Source organism: Pectinophora gossypiella, chromosome 13, assembly GCF_024362695.1.
Source record: "Pectinophora gossypiella chromosome 13, ilPecGoss1.1, whole genome shotgun sequence".
In the NCBI taxonomy this organism is placed as follows: domain Eukaryota; kingdom Metazoa; phylum Arthropoda; class Insecta; order Lepidoptera; family Gelechiidae; genus Pectinophora; species Pectinophora gossypiella.
This window is the reverse complement of record NC_065416.1, coordinates 9,333,749-9,353,150: the sequence shown is the minus strand read 5'-3', so window position 1 is coordinate 9,353,150 and position 19,402 is coordinate 9,333,749. Positions and strand designations below refer to the sequence as shown.

Here is a 19,402-nt window from a genome sequence, read left to right as displayed (position 1 = left end):
CGTTTTGGAGCGCAGTGTATGTATGTGTATGTATAAAAATAATAAGTTACATACATAAACATAATCTCTAATGGGCTAAGCAGAACCACAATAAATCAGAAGACATCTTGCAGCTTTCTTAACACCAATAGGCAAGCATTTGACTACAATCTTACCTGACGATAAGTGACGATGTGAAAGTGTTATGGTAGCAATGTCACATCACTGGTGTTGGTCGTGTGTGACGCATCCCTATTATTTTAAGAAAAAGACTATAGTGTCTATGTTTGTCTACGGCCTCTCTCTCTGACATGCAATGGCGTAGGGTGTGTTGCGTTAATAAATTTACTCTTTTCTTTACTAAAGTATTTTCTATTTTCTTCCTCTGACCCATAACCCCGAACAGGTTATGGGCCCAGAGGCGCGCGAGTGATTAATTAGTTAAGAATCGGAGAGCGGATTTGGTACGATCGGCAGGGAAGCGGCGTACTGGGCGGCGTGGTCGAACAAAAGTAAGGTTATTTCAAAGAAGGGAAGGAAGGTGTGAAAGCCAAGCAAGAAAATGGGTGAAGATAATTCCAGGGGTGCGGGATCGCATATTAAGTTGGAGGGAGCGTCCAATTGGAATCTGTGGAAATTCCAATCGGTGATTTTACTAAGAAGTCAAGACTTGTTAGAAATAGTAGAAGGAAAATGTGTGAAACCAGAAGTCGAGGATGATAGGATTAAATGGGAAAGGAAAGATGCTAAAGCTCAAACATGGTTAGTGACAAGGATGTCGGAAAATGCGATGACGCATATTATAACTTGTTCTACGGCGGCAGATATGTGGAGAAAGTTGGCCAGTGTTTATGAACGGAAGTCAGAAGCAAGCATCCACATAGTTCAACAACGCTTTTTCCAATATAAGTACGAGGAAGGTACAGAGATGTCTACTTTTCTGTCAAAGATAGAAGAATTGAAAAATCAATTGAAACAAATGGGAGAAGATATTTCGGAGAAATTCGTAATTACAAAAGTGTTAATGTCACTCCCCGAGTGTTATAAACATTTCGTGTCTGCATGGGAGTCGGCGCCCGAAGATAAACAAACCTATGATAATCTCGTCGCTAGGTTGTTAATAGAAGAAGAGCGAGTGAAGGAAAAGCGCGATAGTACAGTACAGTCGTCGTCGGCGTTTGTTGCTAAGAAAAGCGATAAGAAAAACGTAAAGTGTTACGCGTGCGGTAAAATCGGACATATGAAAAGTGAGTGTCGGTTGAAGTGTTTTAGGTGTGGTAGACCAGGTCACGTTTCAGCAGTCTGTAACCTACAGAAAAAGTGTTATCAGTGTGGCAAGATTGGACATTTGGCTAAAGACTGTAGCATATCTAAAGAAAAACAATCTCAAAATGCATTTATAGTTCAGGAGCCAATATTAAAAAATAAATCTGAATTTATTTTAGACTCTGGAGCCAGTGAGCATATGACATATGATAGAAAATTAATTTTCAATTTTAGGGTTCTCTCTAAAAAGGTTGTGATAGGAGATGGTAAGCATCTGGATTGTGAAGGAGTAGGTGATATCCATTTTCTAGCTTTTAACGGTTCAAAATACATACCTTCTGTAATGTATAATGTTTTATATGTTCCAAATTTGATGGCTAACTTGTTTTCATTTACTTCTGCAATTGATAAGGGATATATAACTATATCAAGTAGTAACCATGTAAAGTTTTTAAAGGAAAACACAGTTTGTGCTCAGGCTAAACGAGATGGCAAATTCTATTTTATGCAATTCAAGTTTGAAAATAATTTTGATAATGATGATAGTTTAGCAATGTTAAGTTTAACCACATGGCATGAGAGATTTGCACATCAAAATTTTAGGCATGTAAAAGAAATATTAAATCAAAACAATGTAAAATATGAAGGGCTAATTGGTCAATGTACGTCTTGTATACAGGGAAAGCAACATAGGTTACCATTCTCCAACAGTGACAGCCGTGCAGAGGGTCCAGGTGAGCTGGTGCACGCAGACTTGTGCGGGCCGATGGAGTCAAGGTCTTTAGGCGGGTCTACTTATTTCCTTTTACTGAAGGATGATTACAGCAGCTACAGGTGGGTATATTTTCTTAAAAATAAGTATGAGGCGAAGGATAAAATAGTAGAGTTTTTAGAGCAGTTTGAGAGTGAGTTTGAATGTAAAGTGAGGAAGTTCAGGTCAGATGGTGGTGGTGAATTTAAAAACAGGGAGTTGGAAGGAATATTTAAGAGGAAAGGGATAGTGCATGAAACCACTGTGGCGTACACCCCGGAGCAGAATGGTAGAATAGAAAGAGAGATGAGAACCATAGTAGAAGCTGCTAGGACGATGTTGATAAGTGCGAATGTTGACAAGGAATTGTGGGCTGAGGCAGTGCATAATGCGGTATTCACGATCAATAGAACAGGATGTAGTAGCCAGAGAGGGAAGACACCATATGAGTTACTGTATAAAAAGAGTTATGATATCAAGGAGTTGAGAACATTCGGAGATGAAGTATCGGTTCATATTCCAAAGCAGAGAAGATTAAAGTGGGACCCAAAAGGAGAACTGGGAAGGTTTGTAGGATATGGAGTGAATACAAAAGGATATAGAGTTTGGTTCAAAAATAAGAGAGAAGTGGAGACACACAGGGACGTTGTGTTTTTGGAAAGGACAAGAAATAATACAGAGGAAAGCAGAGGAATAAATAAAGAGGAGGTATTAGAAGGTGAAGACCTGTTGAAAGAAGATGAAGATACAATGGGAAATAATGAAGACAGTGTAATACAAGAAGAGGAGATGACAGGAAATGAAGAAGTGATGGAGGTAAGTGAAGAGGATCAGCGAACAGAAGAAGTGGAGAAAAATATAGAAAGAAGTGAATATGGAAGTGAGCAGTTTGAAGAAGAATATCTTGAAGATGAGTGGCTGAGTGCTGGTGAAGAGGTGTTGGAGGAGGGAAATAGAAGAGAAAAGAGGAGAGTAAAGAAACCCAAATGGTTGGAGGACTATGATGTGGGATTGTTGGTACATGGAGAGGAAGAACTAACTTACAAGGAGGCTGTAGAGGGAAAAGACAAGGTAAAGTGGATAGAGGCGATAAATAAGGAGCTGGAAGCATTAGAGAAAAATGAGACGTGGATAGAGACAGATTTACCTAAAGGGAAGAAGACAATAGATAGCAAGTGGGTGTTCAAAATAAAGAAGGACGAGGATACACAAGTTTACAAGGCTAGATTGGTAGCACGAGGCTTTAAACAAGAAGATAAGTTAGATCATTCAGAAATCTATGCTCCTGTGGCGAAATTACCAACGTTACGTATCCTGCTTGCTATAGCCAATAGATTTGACTTGGAAATACAACAGATGGACGTGAAGAATGCATTTCTAAACGGAAGTATTGATGAGGAGGTTTACTTGGAGAAGCCAGAAGGTATGAAACAGGATGGGAAGGTACTAAAGTTAAGGAAGTCTTTGTATGGATTGAAGAAGTCACCCAGATACTGGAATGAGAGATTTGACAAGCTGATGATGCAGGAAGGGTTTATTCGAAGCAAGTGTGATTATTGTCTATATTACAAGGAAGGAGTAAAGTTCTACGTGTTATTATATGTTGATGATATTATCTTAATTTCTGAGGATGTGAGGAAGATTGAGGAGTTGAAGAATGCGTTAAGAAGGGATTTTGATATGAAAGATATTAAGGGAAAGTACTTAGGAATTAACATAAGAAAGAAAGAAGGAGTGATTGAGCTTGACCAAGAAGACTATTTGAGAAAAATACTAAGGGAATATAAAATGGAAGAATGTAAGCCAGTATGTACACCAATGGATCTAGGACTGAGAATTGAGAAGAGTGATAAGAAGAATGAAGAACTGATAAGAAGATGTAGGAGATTGATTGGAAGTTTAATGTATGCTATGTTAGGTACTCGACCTGACATATGTTATGCTCTGAGTTATTTAAGCAGGTTTCAGTCATGCGCAGGTGAGGATGTATGGAAGGGATTAAAAAGGATTTTAAGGTATGTTAAAGGGACATTAGGTCTAAAGTTGATATACAGGAAAGGTGAGGAAGTACCATTAGTAGGATATACTGATGCGGATTGGGCAGGAGATCAGGAGGACAGGAAGTCTACTTCAGGTTGTATTATGAAGGTATATGGTTGTCCTGTGTCGTGGTCATCGGGTAAGCAACAGTGTGTGGCGTTATCTTCAACGGAGGCGGAGTATGTAGCTCTAGCTAAAGGTATTTCGGAGGGATGTTGGATTAGAAATCTGTTAAGAGAAATTAATTTAAAGTGTAATAATTTTGTTGTGTTTGAAGATAACCAATCAGCCATTCACATTGCAAAGAATCCTGAGCATCATAAAAGATTAAAACACATTGATTTGAAGTATCACTTTATTAGAGATAAAGTTAGAGATAATGTTGTAATTTTGAAGTATATTGAAACTGAAAGTCAAGTGGCAGATATATGTACTAAAGCATTGAGTAAAGCTAAGTTTGAAAAATGTAAAGAGATATTGTTTTAGAAGTTAAGTTGTGTGTAAGTAAGTTGTAGAGACATGTTGTTTAGTTGATTAATAGAAGTTATTATTGAAGTTTTAAGTTTAAGTTTTGAGTTGAAGATGTTTAAGTTTATAGGGAAGAGTTTTTGAGTTCAAGAAGTTTAAGTTTGAGTTTAAATTTATATAAGTAAGGGTTTGATTTTATATTATGGAAAACAGTTTGTATTATTAAAGAGATATAGTTATGAGTTAGAAGTCTGTATTAAGTTGTCATGGGATGTAAAGTTTTTGATTGTTTTGTATTGGATATTTTTTTATATAGTTGTGTTGAGTGATGTAACATTGAGGGGGGGTGTTATGGTAGCAATGTCACATCACTGGTGTTGGTCGTGTGTGACGCATCCCTATTATTTTAAGAAAAAGACTATAGTGTCTATGTTTGTCTACGGCCTCTCTCTCTGACATGCAATGGCGTAGGGTGTGTTGCGTTAATAAATTTACTCTTTTCTTTACTAAAGTATTTTCTATTTTCTTCCTCTGACCCATAACCCCGAACAGAAAGTACCTACTCACTTTTGTGTCGAACAGGCCCAAAATATAATGATGACAGTTGATCAATCCATCGCCCATGTTAACATGTACGAAAATCCCTCTGTCGATTTTAAATGTTCCGGGAGATTGAATGCGTTTTTAGCCCAGCATAGAAACAAAAAAAGAGAGTAAAATATACAATATTTTTATATCCAATACATAATATTTTAACATAAACTACACCAAACGTCAACTCCAAATGACAACATGGTGGGTGGTAGCCATTAGCCATCAATAATACTCTACACACAACTTTTTATAACGATAAAAAGGCGTATCGCAATATGTACAAGTAGAACTACAATTTACACGCGAGACGCTAGTTCGAACTATTAACTTCACAGTATTTTATATCGGCGAGACATATCGTACATTAAATAACACTCGTAAAGCAGTAATGCAGAGACATGTGTCTTGGGTAGACAGTTTGCAGCCACTTAGTAGGTATTTATGGGTAAAGCGCTTATTAGTTATTACACTTGGCAATCCATCGCGATCGGGTCCGTTGTGTCGTGTTGAGCTCGCGGGCTCGGGCATCGGAATCGGGCAGTAACACGATTTCCCCATAATTATATTTTAAGGTGTTAAAATTACCCAATCCATCAAGTCTTATGCGTTATTGCGCGAGATCAGGAAAATCAACACTATTAGACTCGCTCGATTCAAGATCGTAGTTACCATGGTTACGCCCACTATTTGCTTAGACTACACGATTCTGATCGCCGTGCCCGTGACCTTGACGCATTGGGCAGGATCATAGAGCAACACGGACCTCCGCGGAGCAGAATGGTTTGGGTAGTCTAATAACCACTTTATACTTAAACCCTAAAGCCCGAGCCCGCTTCCTTGTTGCATCGGGCCCGATGGATTGGCAAGTGCCATAAGCGATTAGATAAAGTTGTTCCAACTCGTTATAATCTGGGAGTCTTCAAGGCTAGAGTAAGCGTGATCCTCCCTAGACCACATCGTCACTTACCATCAGGTGACATTGTGGAAAAAATTAACTTATTTTTTAGAGTACCTCGCTCCCAACCCATCGCCTTCATTAGACAGATAATGATTCGCTTTGACTTCTACAACTTACGCCCAAAATAGAATGAGACATTCTTATTTAAATTCTTAAACAAATACCATCAACACGGCCTATACGAAGAGGAAGTCTTATCAATATTTCCTGTAATACCAAACCATCAATAGAACTTTCTAGTTAATTATATTCAAACGTCTCCTATTATGGGTCAATCGTCAATCTAATTGAATTAAAGTAATAAAGACGTGTTTAATTTATTTTATATTCAATTTTATCGATATAGACTTCCGCCCGCGGCTTTTAGTTGACTATGGCTGTTAATTCAGGAAGTTATAATTCCCACGATTTCAGTATACGTATACTCGATATACTTATATATCATTATCAATAATGTCAGCAATATATTTACATATGGAACGATCTCATCTTAATGAAACATGATATAATTTATTAAAAGTGTGTTGTTTCTATTAAGATTAACCTATATGCTCAAAGAGATACAAAGGTGTATTAGTCGTATATACACGAACTCCTCACCAGTTATGTTTAAGTCCCATGAAATAGGGAGCGAGCTTATAGCCATTAACTATTGCTATTTATATTACCTAGTACTTATTATATTCAGTATGAAAGAAATAATGTACTTATATATTTTTTTTAAATGTAAATAAAAGATGGTTTAAAAATATTGCAATGTGTTTTTAGGTTCAGCTAGCACGATTCAAGACACAAGACAATGAGAAAGTTTAAAAAATCGTTCAGTACAAACATAAATCAAAAACCACTTTTTTTACACCTAATGAAATCTATTGAGCTTCAATCAAGGCTGCTTCCCAGGGCGCTGATTCCCACTCTTCCAGGGCACCAATTATGTTTGACCAGTGATTGGCTGAGTGTGGGCAAATCATAGGGGAACGTGTTATAGGCCTCCTTGGAGGTAAAAACGAGTAAAAATAATAGAAGCTGTAAAGCGCAATGTCTAATCGCCCCGCGAGCGGCGCCCGCGCTTATAAATCAGCTTAGCGCAGGCGCGTATTTAGAGAGGGGATCGTAGGGTCACGACCCTCATACACCTTTGATTATGTAGCTGGGAAATATAGTGGGAGATCAAAAGCGACGCATACGTATGACAAAAAGTTAACTCACATATAAATTGTTTGCTTAATAAACCTAATATAAAGTGACCATGTATAAGACGAAACACGCATTACTACTTAGTGCATGCATACTTATTCTAATTTTTGACTTGAAGTCGGGGTGTATTATATTCTCGAATTGTTAAAAGACAGTTCATATTTATGCGCATGCGAAATAGCCCAAGACAATCCCCTGGTTTCCTTAATAAGTACTGGTCAACAAACGACTCGAAACATGTGTACTTAAATATTCATAGGCAAAGGCATAGTTTGAGTTCAGCCTTATGCAAATGGAAGAGCTAGATGCGAAGGAGGCCGACCAACCTTTAAATCAATTACAGCTTAGTCCATCTAACTTAGCTCTTCTACTTACTGATGCCGCGATAGCAATAGAAATCCACTGAATGCTTGCGAATCCGAGCTACAGTTTTATTTTTATTTGCTTGCACTGTTAATTTATTTGATGGTATTTTGTTTGCAATTGAATTACTGTTTGTTACAACGCGTCGATAGACTGTAGTGTATCTTTGACTCGCACTGGGATGTAACTCATTTGTCTTCAGGCGATATATCTATGTAATTTTTGCCTAATAATATGGCATGAAATACTTGGCTTGACAAATAGAGAACACTGCGAGCCTTCATCCAGTTTGCATCTTCACTATCTACTAGCTGAGCTTTCTGATAATTTCAATTTCGTTTGACAGAATTTTCACCCGTTGCATCGAACTCTCTACTCTACTTAGTTGATAATTTCCACTCAATAAGCGTAACCAAGTTAAAAGATCTTCAAGATCTTCACATATTAGGTACCTATAATAAGATACTACGATATGTATGGGTACATTCCCACGACCTGGAATGAAGAGTGGCCTTATTATATTATTATTAAGGTCTTTAAAAGTAAGAATTTCCTCATAAGCTTTGAGAAGCCAAATAGGTAGTAACTTTTTTACGATCAATTACACTCTTCCGTAATTTCTATTTACATTTACTAGCCAACTGAAAATTCACTTTTAAGAAAGGTATAGGTAGTTTTAAATGGCTAATTAAGTATAGTCATAAACTTTACTTCGCAGAGATAAAACGAAGAAACTGGTAGTAAACGGTTTTAGTGCCTACTCGTAACATTTTGTTCAAGTCGTTATTGGTAGAGCGCGATACTTTACTGCCTACAAAGTAATTCATTTGTAAAATGTTATGTAATATCTGTTGAAACTGTGCCATTATTGGCATTACACTGATTTACTGTGAAACATGTATGTCTTTCAAGAAATATTTTTAGTGTATAATGCACACTGACACGGCTCCGCTACCGCTGCGGGTCATATTCATGTATTGCATGTCACAAACATAAATTAAGGTGGAAGATAGTTAGACGGTACATGTGAAGCCCTGCATTCCCTCAATCAGCGCTTATCGCTATCCACCCACTAGGGTCGATTAATTCTTTCAAATATTTTCCCTCTCAGACCACGCCCTGAGCCGAGGTTCGCGCCCAACTGGGCACCCTCAGGCCTGTTGTTTTATACGTTGTACCGGGTGAGAGCCTTCAGCGCTCCCCATTTGTCTAGCCAAGTGGTTAATGCCATCTGCGGAAAATCTATAATAAATCACATCAAAAAAAAGACGCCCTGCAAGGGCACGGCAATGTACCCTAAGGGCACGGCGGGTAGGTGTGGATTTTGTATAAAACTTCACAAAGATTCCCGCACTTCATACAGTATAACACAGTATTACCTTATAAGTAATACAGTTAAGTGTACACTATCGTAATTATATTCAGATTCTCACATAGTAAGTACTGGTAGGTTCTTCTTCGATGATTCTCTCTTCAATTTTTTGACGTGACTTACTGTAGGTTTGCCATATATGGCTTTAACTACTTGGCCAGACAAATGGGTGCACTACCCAGAGCTACCTAAGAGCTATCACCACAGTCGGTCACCGCAATCACATACATACATACATAAACTCACGCCTATTTCCCACCGGGGTAAGCAGAGACTATAGAATTCCATTTGCTTCGATCCTGACACACTTCTCTTGCTTCCTCTACATTCATCAATCGCTTCATACACGCACGCCGTTTCAGAGTAGATCGTATTAAACATTTCCTAAGGACATCTCCAGTTTGTAGATTTATAATTTCATAATATAAATAAATGTCACCGCAATTAGTGACATTTATGTATATTATAGCATTATTTAGTAGGTAACGGTATTTTGACTATCATCTGCCAATTACGGCGTACATAACATTCCAATTAGATGGTAAGTAGCAAATTAAAAGTAAAAAATAAAATTTATATATGTAGAATGAGCTTAATCTAAAGTGAAATACAAAATATTTATTACTTAGTAGATACCGTTAAGCCAAATATTTTTTGGCAATTAAATTTATGATAATTATTATAAGTAAGTAATCGTTTGTACAAAAATGATGGGCCATATACATTTTATGACTATTGAGGAATATGATTTGAAATGTGATAAAGTTTTACCATATCATTTCACATAATTATATACTTTTGCCGTATATTTTTTATCCCTCCTCGAGCAACGAGACATAACTTCCTCACTCCCTTCAATTACATGTAGATGTGAATTTGAATTTTCCATGTTAGGTCTAAGTACTAGAAAAACCAGTGATGGTAATCTCCAGCTATTCTTAGAAAACTGGTCAATAATTTTATACTTAGCTTAACTTATATCAATGGGAGAACATGGGAATCTTTCCGAGCGCTTCAATTGGTATCCAGACATTTCATATTTTAAAAACGTTATTTTGTATTATACAGGGTGTTAGTGACATCGTAACGAATACGGAGGTTAGTTCAGATGGTTGGATGGTTCAGACCATGATTCTAAGTTGATATAAAGTGGAATTTTCAGTCGGAAAATTCATGATTTTTTTTTATTATCTTCAGTTCCATACTTTTGCGACGGAAAATTCCACGTGATATCATCTCAGAATTATGGTTCCAATCATCCCTCAAAGTTTTCGTTACGATGTCACACCCTGTATATTTTTTTTCTTTTAACCTGACAAAATACACATTTAATGATCTTTGAAGTGTGTGAGTGTTCAGAAGTGTGACGTCTATGCGATGTTTATGTATGTATGTAGATGTATGTGAATAATAATAGAGTTGTTTGTTCCAGAATCGCACGTGGTCTCCCGGCGTGGTGCCCAAATCATCATGGCAGCATGTGCCCGGCACTAAAGTGTCCCTGTACGCCGCATACTATGACGAGCGGTTGCCACAGCGGTACATCCGAATACTGGCCTCTTTTGAAGGTAACTGCGGCAATATTGTATGAGAATGTTGAGGGAGTATTTATGATTTATGGTCGTACCCAAACCAGCTTGTCCCGCTGTCATAGAATAAAGAATAATTAATACCTACAGAACGGTCAGTCTCCGCCCCGCGCGGAATCATCTTACTTTTTTGGTCAATCAGTTAATTCAAGCTTGCAATGTCCTTACCGAAGAAAGGGCAGTCTCACAAAATGACTTCGACAATATCCCATCGGGAATCGAACCTGAACCATTAAATTTTGACCAGTAGACCAAAGAGGCAGTTTAAATTAAAAAACAAAACAAAATATTATTTATAAATACAATTAAGAAAGCGATTCAAATGCCCTCTGTCGTCAGAATACACAAGGATTAATTCACATACCGCGAGGTCCCGGACAATTCATTAATAATATCCTCTGGAATCCACCGATGGAATTTTCTAGAAATATGCGCACATTCAAAGGGTTGTGCGCGTATCTAATTAATGCTAGTTAAAATAGCGAGTTCAGTCATTAATTATTCAACATAGCGCGTATGTTTTATTCTGTCTGTAGCTAATCAGGCCGCAACCAGTGATGTAATTAGATCATCCAGGGCCCAAGGGAAATAAATAAACAGCCTATATCATGTCCCACTGCAGATCACAAGCCTCCCCTCAACCAACCAGAAGTATGGAGTATACTCCGCCACGCTATTCCACTAAAATTTAAATTAAGGTATATTAAACAATGTTTCGAACTTGTGGTCATTCAAATATTTTCAGAAATCTTTGTGCGCCCTGGGGTACTCAATCATTTATTGAATTCAATGTACTTAGTAGGTGTTGTCAATGTACTTAGGGTACGCAATGCAGACCAAAGCCTGCCGACCCGCAACATTTTGTCGGCGGCTTCAGTCATCGCAAGTCGCAAAATTTGAACGCATAGTTCACGCATGTCACAAAAATTGTTTTAGGCCGTCGGCTTTGTTCTATATTGCCCATTAAAAACTAATTCATAAACCCTGCTAGAGCCACCGATACCTGCTTTGTCCCTGGCTATCGAAAACGTAAGGTGTTCAGTCTGGGCAATTAAGGACTTGTCGTACTCTGTGTAGGCATGCAGCTTAATGAATTATACATTCTTGAGTAGATGGCATGGCTTTTAAATGTAACATGTAAGATGATATTTTTATTTAAAGCCGCAAAGAAAACTGAAAAGCCTTTTAGAGACTATGAAAAAAACATGTTTTAAAAATGACAAAAAGCAAAGATACCTAACAAAAGGGTAAGAGAAAGCTATATTTAATAAAAACTAACAAAAGTAGCAAATAAAACAGAGTAAATGCAACATCACAAACATTACTGCTTTCAAATAATATTTAAAAAAAGAATCACAGATTATAAAATTGCACTACAACAAACTTTAATAAACGTTCTAGGTACGCGCACGCGCCGCAAGCGCTTCTGTTTATAAGTGAGTAATTACACGTCTACTTTCTATCCTCAACCATTTGACTACTTTTATTATTTAGCATTCACCGCAAATGTAATCCTTTACATTGGAAATAAAATATAATAGAAATAGAATAGAAAATGTATATTATAAAAACGAAAACAATAACATCATCAAAATCTACGTAGGCAGACATTTTGAATTGTAAGTAAGCATATTAATGACTTATTAACCATTTTTTGATATCCTATAAAAAGTTAGTTTTTTTAAACGTGATATACCAAGATATGATAAGCAGCATGAAAAAGTTTAAATTATTCATTTCATCCACAAAACCATCACCTACAAAAAACTACTTAGTAGTACAAAAAGAGTTCTTACTTATTGACATAAATTTCACCCAGCCTTTCGTCCTTAAACAACTCTTGGTGTTTAAACAGTTTCGCTAAATAAATATGCGTTCCGTAGCCAATAAAGACATCGAGGAAATCTCAAGTGCTGATAAAACAACGCCATAATTATTGGGGAACATGATATCGTGTGAAGTAAACATGGTAACTATCTACCATCGCAACTGCGGCCTCTAGAGGGAAATAAAAACGAAATAAAAATAGTTTAACTCGCCGCTTGCAACTTAATTTAGGAGATAAGTAAGAAGTTTCGTATTATGTGAAAATTCTATATTTAGTTTTACTGTCAAAATTCTTAGAATTTTACCAGTCGGTCGAGGCAACATTTTTGAAAATGAGTTTTTACAAAGTAAAATACATTTTGAGATTTAAATTTTATTTTATTTTTATTATCAATTACTAAATAAAACAGACGATAAACTACTGATTGAAAGTATTACAAATATTCTGCATACGTACTTACTTGATGTGCCTAAGTATAACCACTATTACCTAATCTGCGGTAAAACCACAGTGCAAGCAATTCACAGTTCTAAAAATGTTTTCATACGTTTATCATTAGAGAAAACAGTTATATCTATAAAGATTTAAAAAAAATGGTAAACCTCAACCGATTATGGCCGACATTGTGGATTTTTACCACTATTTTCCCCACAATGAGAATGACCGCAAGTTCCCATGGCGACCAATAAGTCACGCATGGCGGTTGTCTCATTAAAATATCATTCAGCTAAATGTATTTTAAACTCTCTATAAACGACTTTTAAACTTTATCTAGGACAAAGGAACAAAATGTGTATGAAACTTGGAGCTAGGTGGAAAATAGAGGACTGAGCCCCATTATAAATCATCGCAGAGTTTTAATGAGGCACTTTCCAGGCTTTGTTCCTCAAACACTATATAGATGGCGCTGTACAGATTTTTTTTCGTTTAACCTCCTAATTTCATGGATAACAGACTTATGCATCTTTAGAGAAGCAATATAGGTAGCAACATAATTCTATACATAATGTGATCCAAATATCAAGCAATTTTTATACATACTTCTGCCACAACATTGTATTTTGGAACAATTATGTACCCGAGTAATGAGAAAATAGGTAATTATCATGTTAAAACTGATAAAACGCCATCTATATTGTTTTTGGTGAACGTAGCCTGGAAAGTTCCTCATTCAGATGGGATAACGTATTAATATAATAATAATAATTTTTATTGCCAAAAAAGTAGTTACAATTTTTTCCTTAATATTGTTTCCGTATTGTGGTGGGAACTTTGCTAGAAGCTAGTTGTAGTTGGTAGAAAACGCTTTTGAGGTTCTTTAACATCTCATTCTAATGACTCCCACTTGTACTCCTACTAAGTATTATGGATTCTATGTATTTATCCTTCAATATATTTTACATTACCAAAATAGTTATAAGTACTTACATACATATATTTTTAATAAAAAATATTAAAAGCAACATTAATTTCTGGAAAACATTTGTCACTTACTTACTGGAATACATACTTCTCTTTTATTCTTAATCGACATTAAAGAAAAATATATTATAAGACTATACAAAAATATATTTAGAGTCTTAAAGAACTTCCTCCTCCTATGGACGACAGAAAGTGCGCAACCCAGCGTACGACGACACGGCGCACGCGGCGATAAGCGCGCAACTCATTTGTCACAGCGCGCGTGCGCCGCCGTTGTGTAAATTCCACCGTGCCGATAAACGCGCTCCTATATCGGCGCAGGATTACACGACGCCTTGCTATTGTCACCTTAAAAATATACAAAACACGAATCGAGAACCTGCACTATAATTTAAAGCCATTTAAAAAACTAAGTTCAAGCATTTAAACCTCTGTGAAATTAAAGTTTACCACAATTTATACTTATGCTGTCTTAAATAATAAATAATAAATAATAATAATAATAAAAATATTTATTTGACCATAAGAACAACAAACTTAGGACAATAGATTAAAAACTAAAAACATAAGCTTCAAAACATTTAAACATTTATTAAATGATGCGAAGAAGTTGGTTTTAGGAAATTAAATAAGTACACACGTTTAAAAACTTTATATTGCTACATTAGCTCGTAGTAAAAAGAAGTGCGCAATGTCAACAAATGTAAAATAGCACTATTGGTTTATAAGATGAATTGCTTCAATGTGTACTTTTAGCTCCTTCTTAACTTAGGTAGCAAAAAAATTTGCTGTTAATTTTGGTTTTTATACTATACGTTAAGTAGTCGTAGAAAAGGCTGTATAAACCGGATAATTTCGCCTCGTTAGTTATGTATAACCGTTATTTATTTTCTTCTGTACCAACTGGGTCTCACTATAATATAGCTATTGTAAAGTAGGCGTTAGAAGAATTATAAGGTTCTCACTGGGATTAGAACATAAAGAGACATAGGATGATAAAAGTTTATAGGTAGCTTTTAGATTTTCTTCAAAAAATATGATTGTACTTACATACAATGATGAGAAGATTTGCACCGACTTTCATAAATTACAGGTCCTTTTTTATATTTCTGATATTAACATACTTAATTACATGGAAATCTACCGTAAACAGCACTATTTTACTGAAAATAGAAGGATTTATTTTAAGTTTCAATTACTACGATAAAATAACGTAAACCCATTAACTAGTAGTAACTCAACTGTCTTACCGGCACTTTTATCTCTGTTTCTGTTTATGGAAGTACTGATTGGCAATTGAATTTATTGCATGTAGGAAGCTCTCCTTCGAGGAACCGAGCAATTGAAGCCCCGTTGTAATGGCCGCCCTTGCGCTCGCGCTGGACTCGGGAAAATGACTCCACGAATTACTATCATCAATGCTCAAACTGCTTTTTGCCGTTTCCCGATACTCAATCCGGTAAATAATAGTTACAACGGTTCCCTACAGCAAACACCATTATTATCTTCAGTACAACCATAAGTCATAGTTTAGTACCAAGAAATTTACAGTTATGTTAAGAAAGTTTTGTTTACTTGCAGGTCGTCTTTTAACAAGTAAAGAGCCACTATACTGTCAAACGCGCCAAGAGAATCCTTTCGACAATAGCGTAGAAGTGGTAGCAGCTAAACATTTGGAGATTTGGAACCCACAATGGGACTTGGAATCTTTAACCGTCGAGACGCCGCTACTGCTTTCGTGTCCGCTGACGGAACCCCTGAGCTTCCCCTCAATAGTGTCTGTAGTCACCGAGCCCTGCGACGACCCTACCAACGCATTTTCAATCCAACCTAGTCAACATAAACAATTCAAAAGAAACTTTACAATATGCGTAAAGGATATGAACTTCAACAAAGATATATCACAAAATATTATTGAATGGATAGAAATAAATAAACTGCTAGGCGTAGAAATGATTGATATGTACATAGATAACATAAGAAAAGAAAGTGAGAATGTTCTTTTACATTACCGGAATAAGGGTAATATTAGATTATTTCATGTTCCTATTAATGATAAGCCGAAAAGGTCTTTATGGCAACGTAGAAGAGATCACATAATAACTTATAATGATTGTTTATACAGAAATATTGGAGAATCTGAATATGTCATACCGCTAGACGTCGATGAAGTGATACTGCCCAAAATAGCTCACACATTGTTTGAACTAATACAGAGATTAAAAAGCATCAACAATTGGAGTTCATCCGAAGGTTCAGCCATTACGGTACAAAATGTGTTCTTCTTTGATTTCATGCAAGGACCTCACAAATATAAACACAAAAAAGTTCCCAGAAATAAAAGCAAAATGTACGTAAAGCGAGACGACGTGCGGATACTAAACACAAACGCATCCTATATAGGTGAAATAGAATTAGTTGATTCTGGTAGTTTTAGTAATGAAGTCATAGAATATAGTGATGATAGAAAATTTTACGAAGAGTACAAAGTAAGATGTGGGAAGGAGCTGGTAGAGCCGAAACTAGCGAGACATGTAGTGAGCTCTGCGCTGATTAGTCCTGTAGGGTACTACGGGAAGAGTATGATGGTGACGAGGAATGTGCTGACGGCCTTCAACCACTATCCGCTGGCCAGTCTGAGGGAGTCCTTGTGGTCGTACGGATGGGCGGCGCCTTTCTTTGAGGTGCAACTGAATCACTACAAGGTAATAATTAACATAAAATAATTACCAACCCCGACCTCTTATTTTGGAGAAAAGTCACTTCTTTCTTATTTTAAAACAGCAAGTCTTTCTTAAGTAGTTATGCAAGTTATCTCTACATTTTTGTTTTTATCTTTTCTTAAGATCTCAGTAAATCATAAACCTTCCCTGACCTTAAGGTCAAGTCACAAATAAAAAGGTTTTCTATTAGCTGCATTTCTCCTGAGTTGTCGTGTCTCATTTCTCAGGAGTCGTGCGACACGACGGTGGTGAAAGAAGACTGCGCGAGGTACGGGCGGCGCGCGCGCCTCGATCGCTCCGCGCTGCGCCTGCGACGACAACTCACGCGCGCCCTAGCGTCCGCCGTCTGCACGCCAATAAATATTACCTAAAATTTACAACGCTGTTTGATTTCAACATTTTAGTGCTTTTCCCTTGCCCAGTTGTTTATCGCCGTCTAACTGTATAGATGCACCGACTGCTATGAACACAATGTCAGGATGTTAATTACTTATTGATTTAAGTTACTCGTTCTTATTTATAAAAACACTTTAGACCTCGAACCAGTAAGTAGCTCAACCAAATTAGCTTTTGATACGGATCTTATATACTTTATACTTTTAGTAAAAAAAGCATAGAAATTAAAGTAGCCAATTAAATGCGTCTGAATAAAATTTATATTCAGATGATGCCTGGATACCATGCATTTTCGAAATAATTATTATAATGAAGTCATAAAAGCGATATATAGCGTATGCTGTACAAACCACAAATATAATTTCATGCTTCATAAAAACGTACGCAACAAAAAGACTGATAAATCCTGAATTATGAATATAAAATTATAATGTGGACAGATAAGAATCCCTCATATGAAGATGTAGGGGCATATCTTGTGCGTTTATATGGGCACGTGCTGTTGGAATGAAGGTTAATATTTATGAGTTTCGTTTGATGCATCGATCACATTGAATATGTACGATTGATGAAGCATCAATGGCCTTCTTGCGATTTTATTCCGGCCTGGTGTAAATCACACGCCAGTTTATTTCTAAAGGATAAAAAAATATGAAATTACTTTGTTAATAGGTTATTAATACAATAAAAATACGTATCAGAGACTTGGATAATCAGGGACTATGGGATTCCGTTTGCTCCGATCCCGGATTATGATGACGTGCTCTGCGACAACAGCCTCCGTGGTCTAGTAGATAGAGCGTTAGGCTCACGATCTGGAGGTCCGGGTTCGATTCCCGATGGGGACATTGCATTGTCGAAATCACTTTGTGAGACTGTCCTTTGTTTGAGAAGGACTTTTCAGGCTTGAATCACCTGGTGGTCCGAAAAAGTAAGATGATTCCGTGCTTCGGAGAGCACGTTAAGCCGTTGGTCCCGGCTATTAGCCACCAACAAAAACACCTCCACCGACCCGCAGTGGAGCAGCGTGGTGGAGTATGCTCCATACCCCCTCCGGTTGATTGAGGGGAGGCCTGTGCCCAGCAGTGGGACGTATATAGGCTATTTATGTTATGTTATGTATACTCTGCGACCACGGAATAGAAGAAAGACGTTAAAAGGGACAAGTAAGCGCGAAACGCGCGCTATACAAGTATGAGTAAATAGTTCATCCTTCAACTTTGCACTCCACTAGTCCGCAAAATTTACGACACACGGTGCTTCGCAACTTTTAAATATATTAAAAGGCCGTCTGGTGCATTATGACTTACGTACAGAGCAAAAAATCAAATATCGACTATCATGCAAGGAGATCCCTCCTTATCACGGGAAAGCTTAGGTTATTTACAATTGATTTTATGGGCTGGGCTGATCGCCTGTCACTAATCGGTCACCATACCCATCTCGTAAAACTTCGAATAGAAAAATTGGTTGCAAGTTATGTCTCCTGGTTACTTGTGGCTCTGACACCAGGGTTGATGAGGTTGGTACTCCACCTCACAACCCACACGATAAAAGACTTGTGGCTCTGCCGCTTACGGGGATACTGGCGTAACTTTGTGTATTCTTTGTCGTAACTTCTTGTAGATTTGCCGCGAATGGCATTAACTACTTGGCTGGACAAATGGGGAGCGCTCTTAACCGGAGTTTATGTATGAATGCGTGTAGTCCACAAGGCACATAAGTTTCTCATCGAGACAGCTCGTATCACCAGTTCAGCAAGGATCTACAATTTACAAGTGCAATCTAGTGTGACGAAATAAATCGATAATGGCGCTGTGTCGTCGTAATGACGTACTGTTCCCACATGCACGCAAATGACGGCCAGTCACGATATTACCACGAATTGCCAATTTGGCATAGGTAATTAAGGCGCTGATGTTGGTTAAAACATTGTAAGAGGTGTTTGTAAGATCATCCATTACATAACTACTTACAAAAAAAGTTATGGGAGCGCGAAGACACGAGTATCGTTTCTTCGTTCTATAGCTACCAAGAAAGACCTTACTTTGCCTGTTTAAAAGACAATTTCTGGGCGGTTAAATAGGCTACAACGAAGCAATTCATCTAAAGATACATTGCAATTAGACAATTGCGCATATAAAAGTAAGTGCGCAATGCAAACAAATGTCATATAGCAATATTGCTTTTTTAGATGAGTAGCTTCGATGTGGCCTTTTGAAACCCCCTCATTTATACAGGGTGTTAGTGACATCGTAACGAAAACTTTGAAGGGTGATTGAGGCCATGATTCTGAGATGATATCAAGTGGAATTTTCCGTCGCAAAAGTATGGAATTGAAAATAATTAAAAAAAAACACAAAAAATTTCAGGAATATTCAGACTGAAAATTCCACTTGATATCAACTCAGAATCATGGTCTGAACCATCCCCCTCAGTATTCGTTACGGTGTCGC

The 19,402-nt window shown here is 37.1% G+C and overlaps 1 protein-coding gene across 1 annotated transcript in view; it reads left to right on the top strand.

Moving 5' to 3' along the window:
• Window positions 1-16,921, top strand: part of LOC126372006 (uncharacterized) — a 28,980-nt gene extending 12,059 nt beyond the window's left edge. Inside the window, exons 2-4 of the mRNA XM_050017504.1 lie at window positions 10,421-10,556; window positions 15,409-16,532; window positions 16,778-16,921. Of these exons, the coding sequence (XP_049873461.1) occupies window positions 10,421-10,556; window positions 15,409-16,532; window positions 16,778-16,921 (1,404 nt within the window). The remainder of the gene's footprint in view (window positions 1-10,420; window positions 10,557-15,408; window positions 16,533-16,777) is intronic.
• Window positions 16,922-19,402: the final 2,481 nt, after the last annotated feature.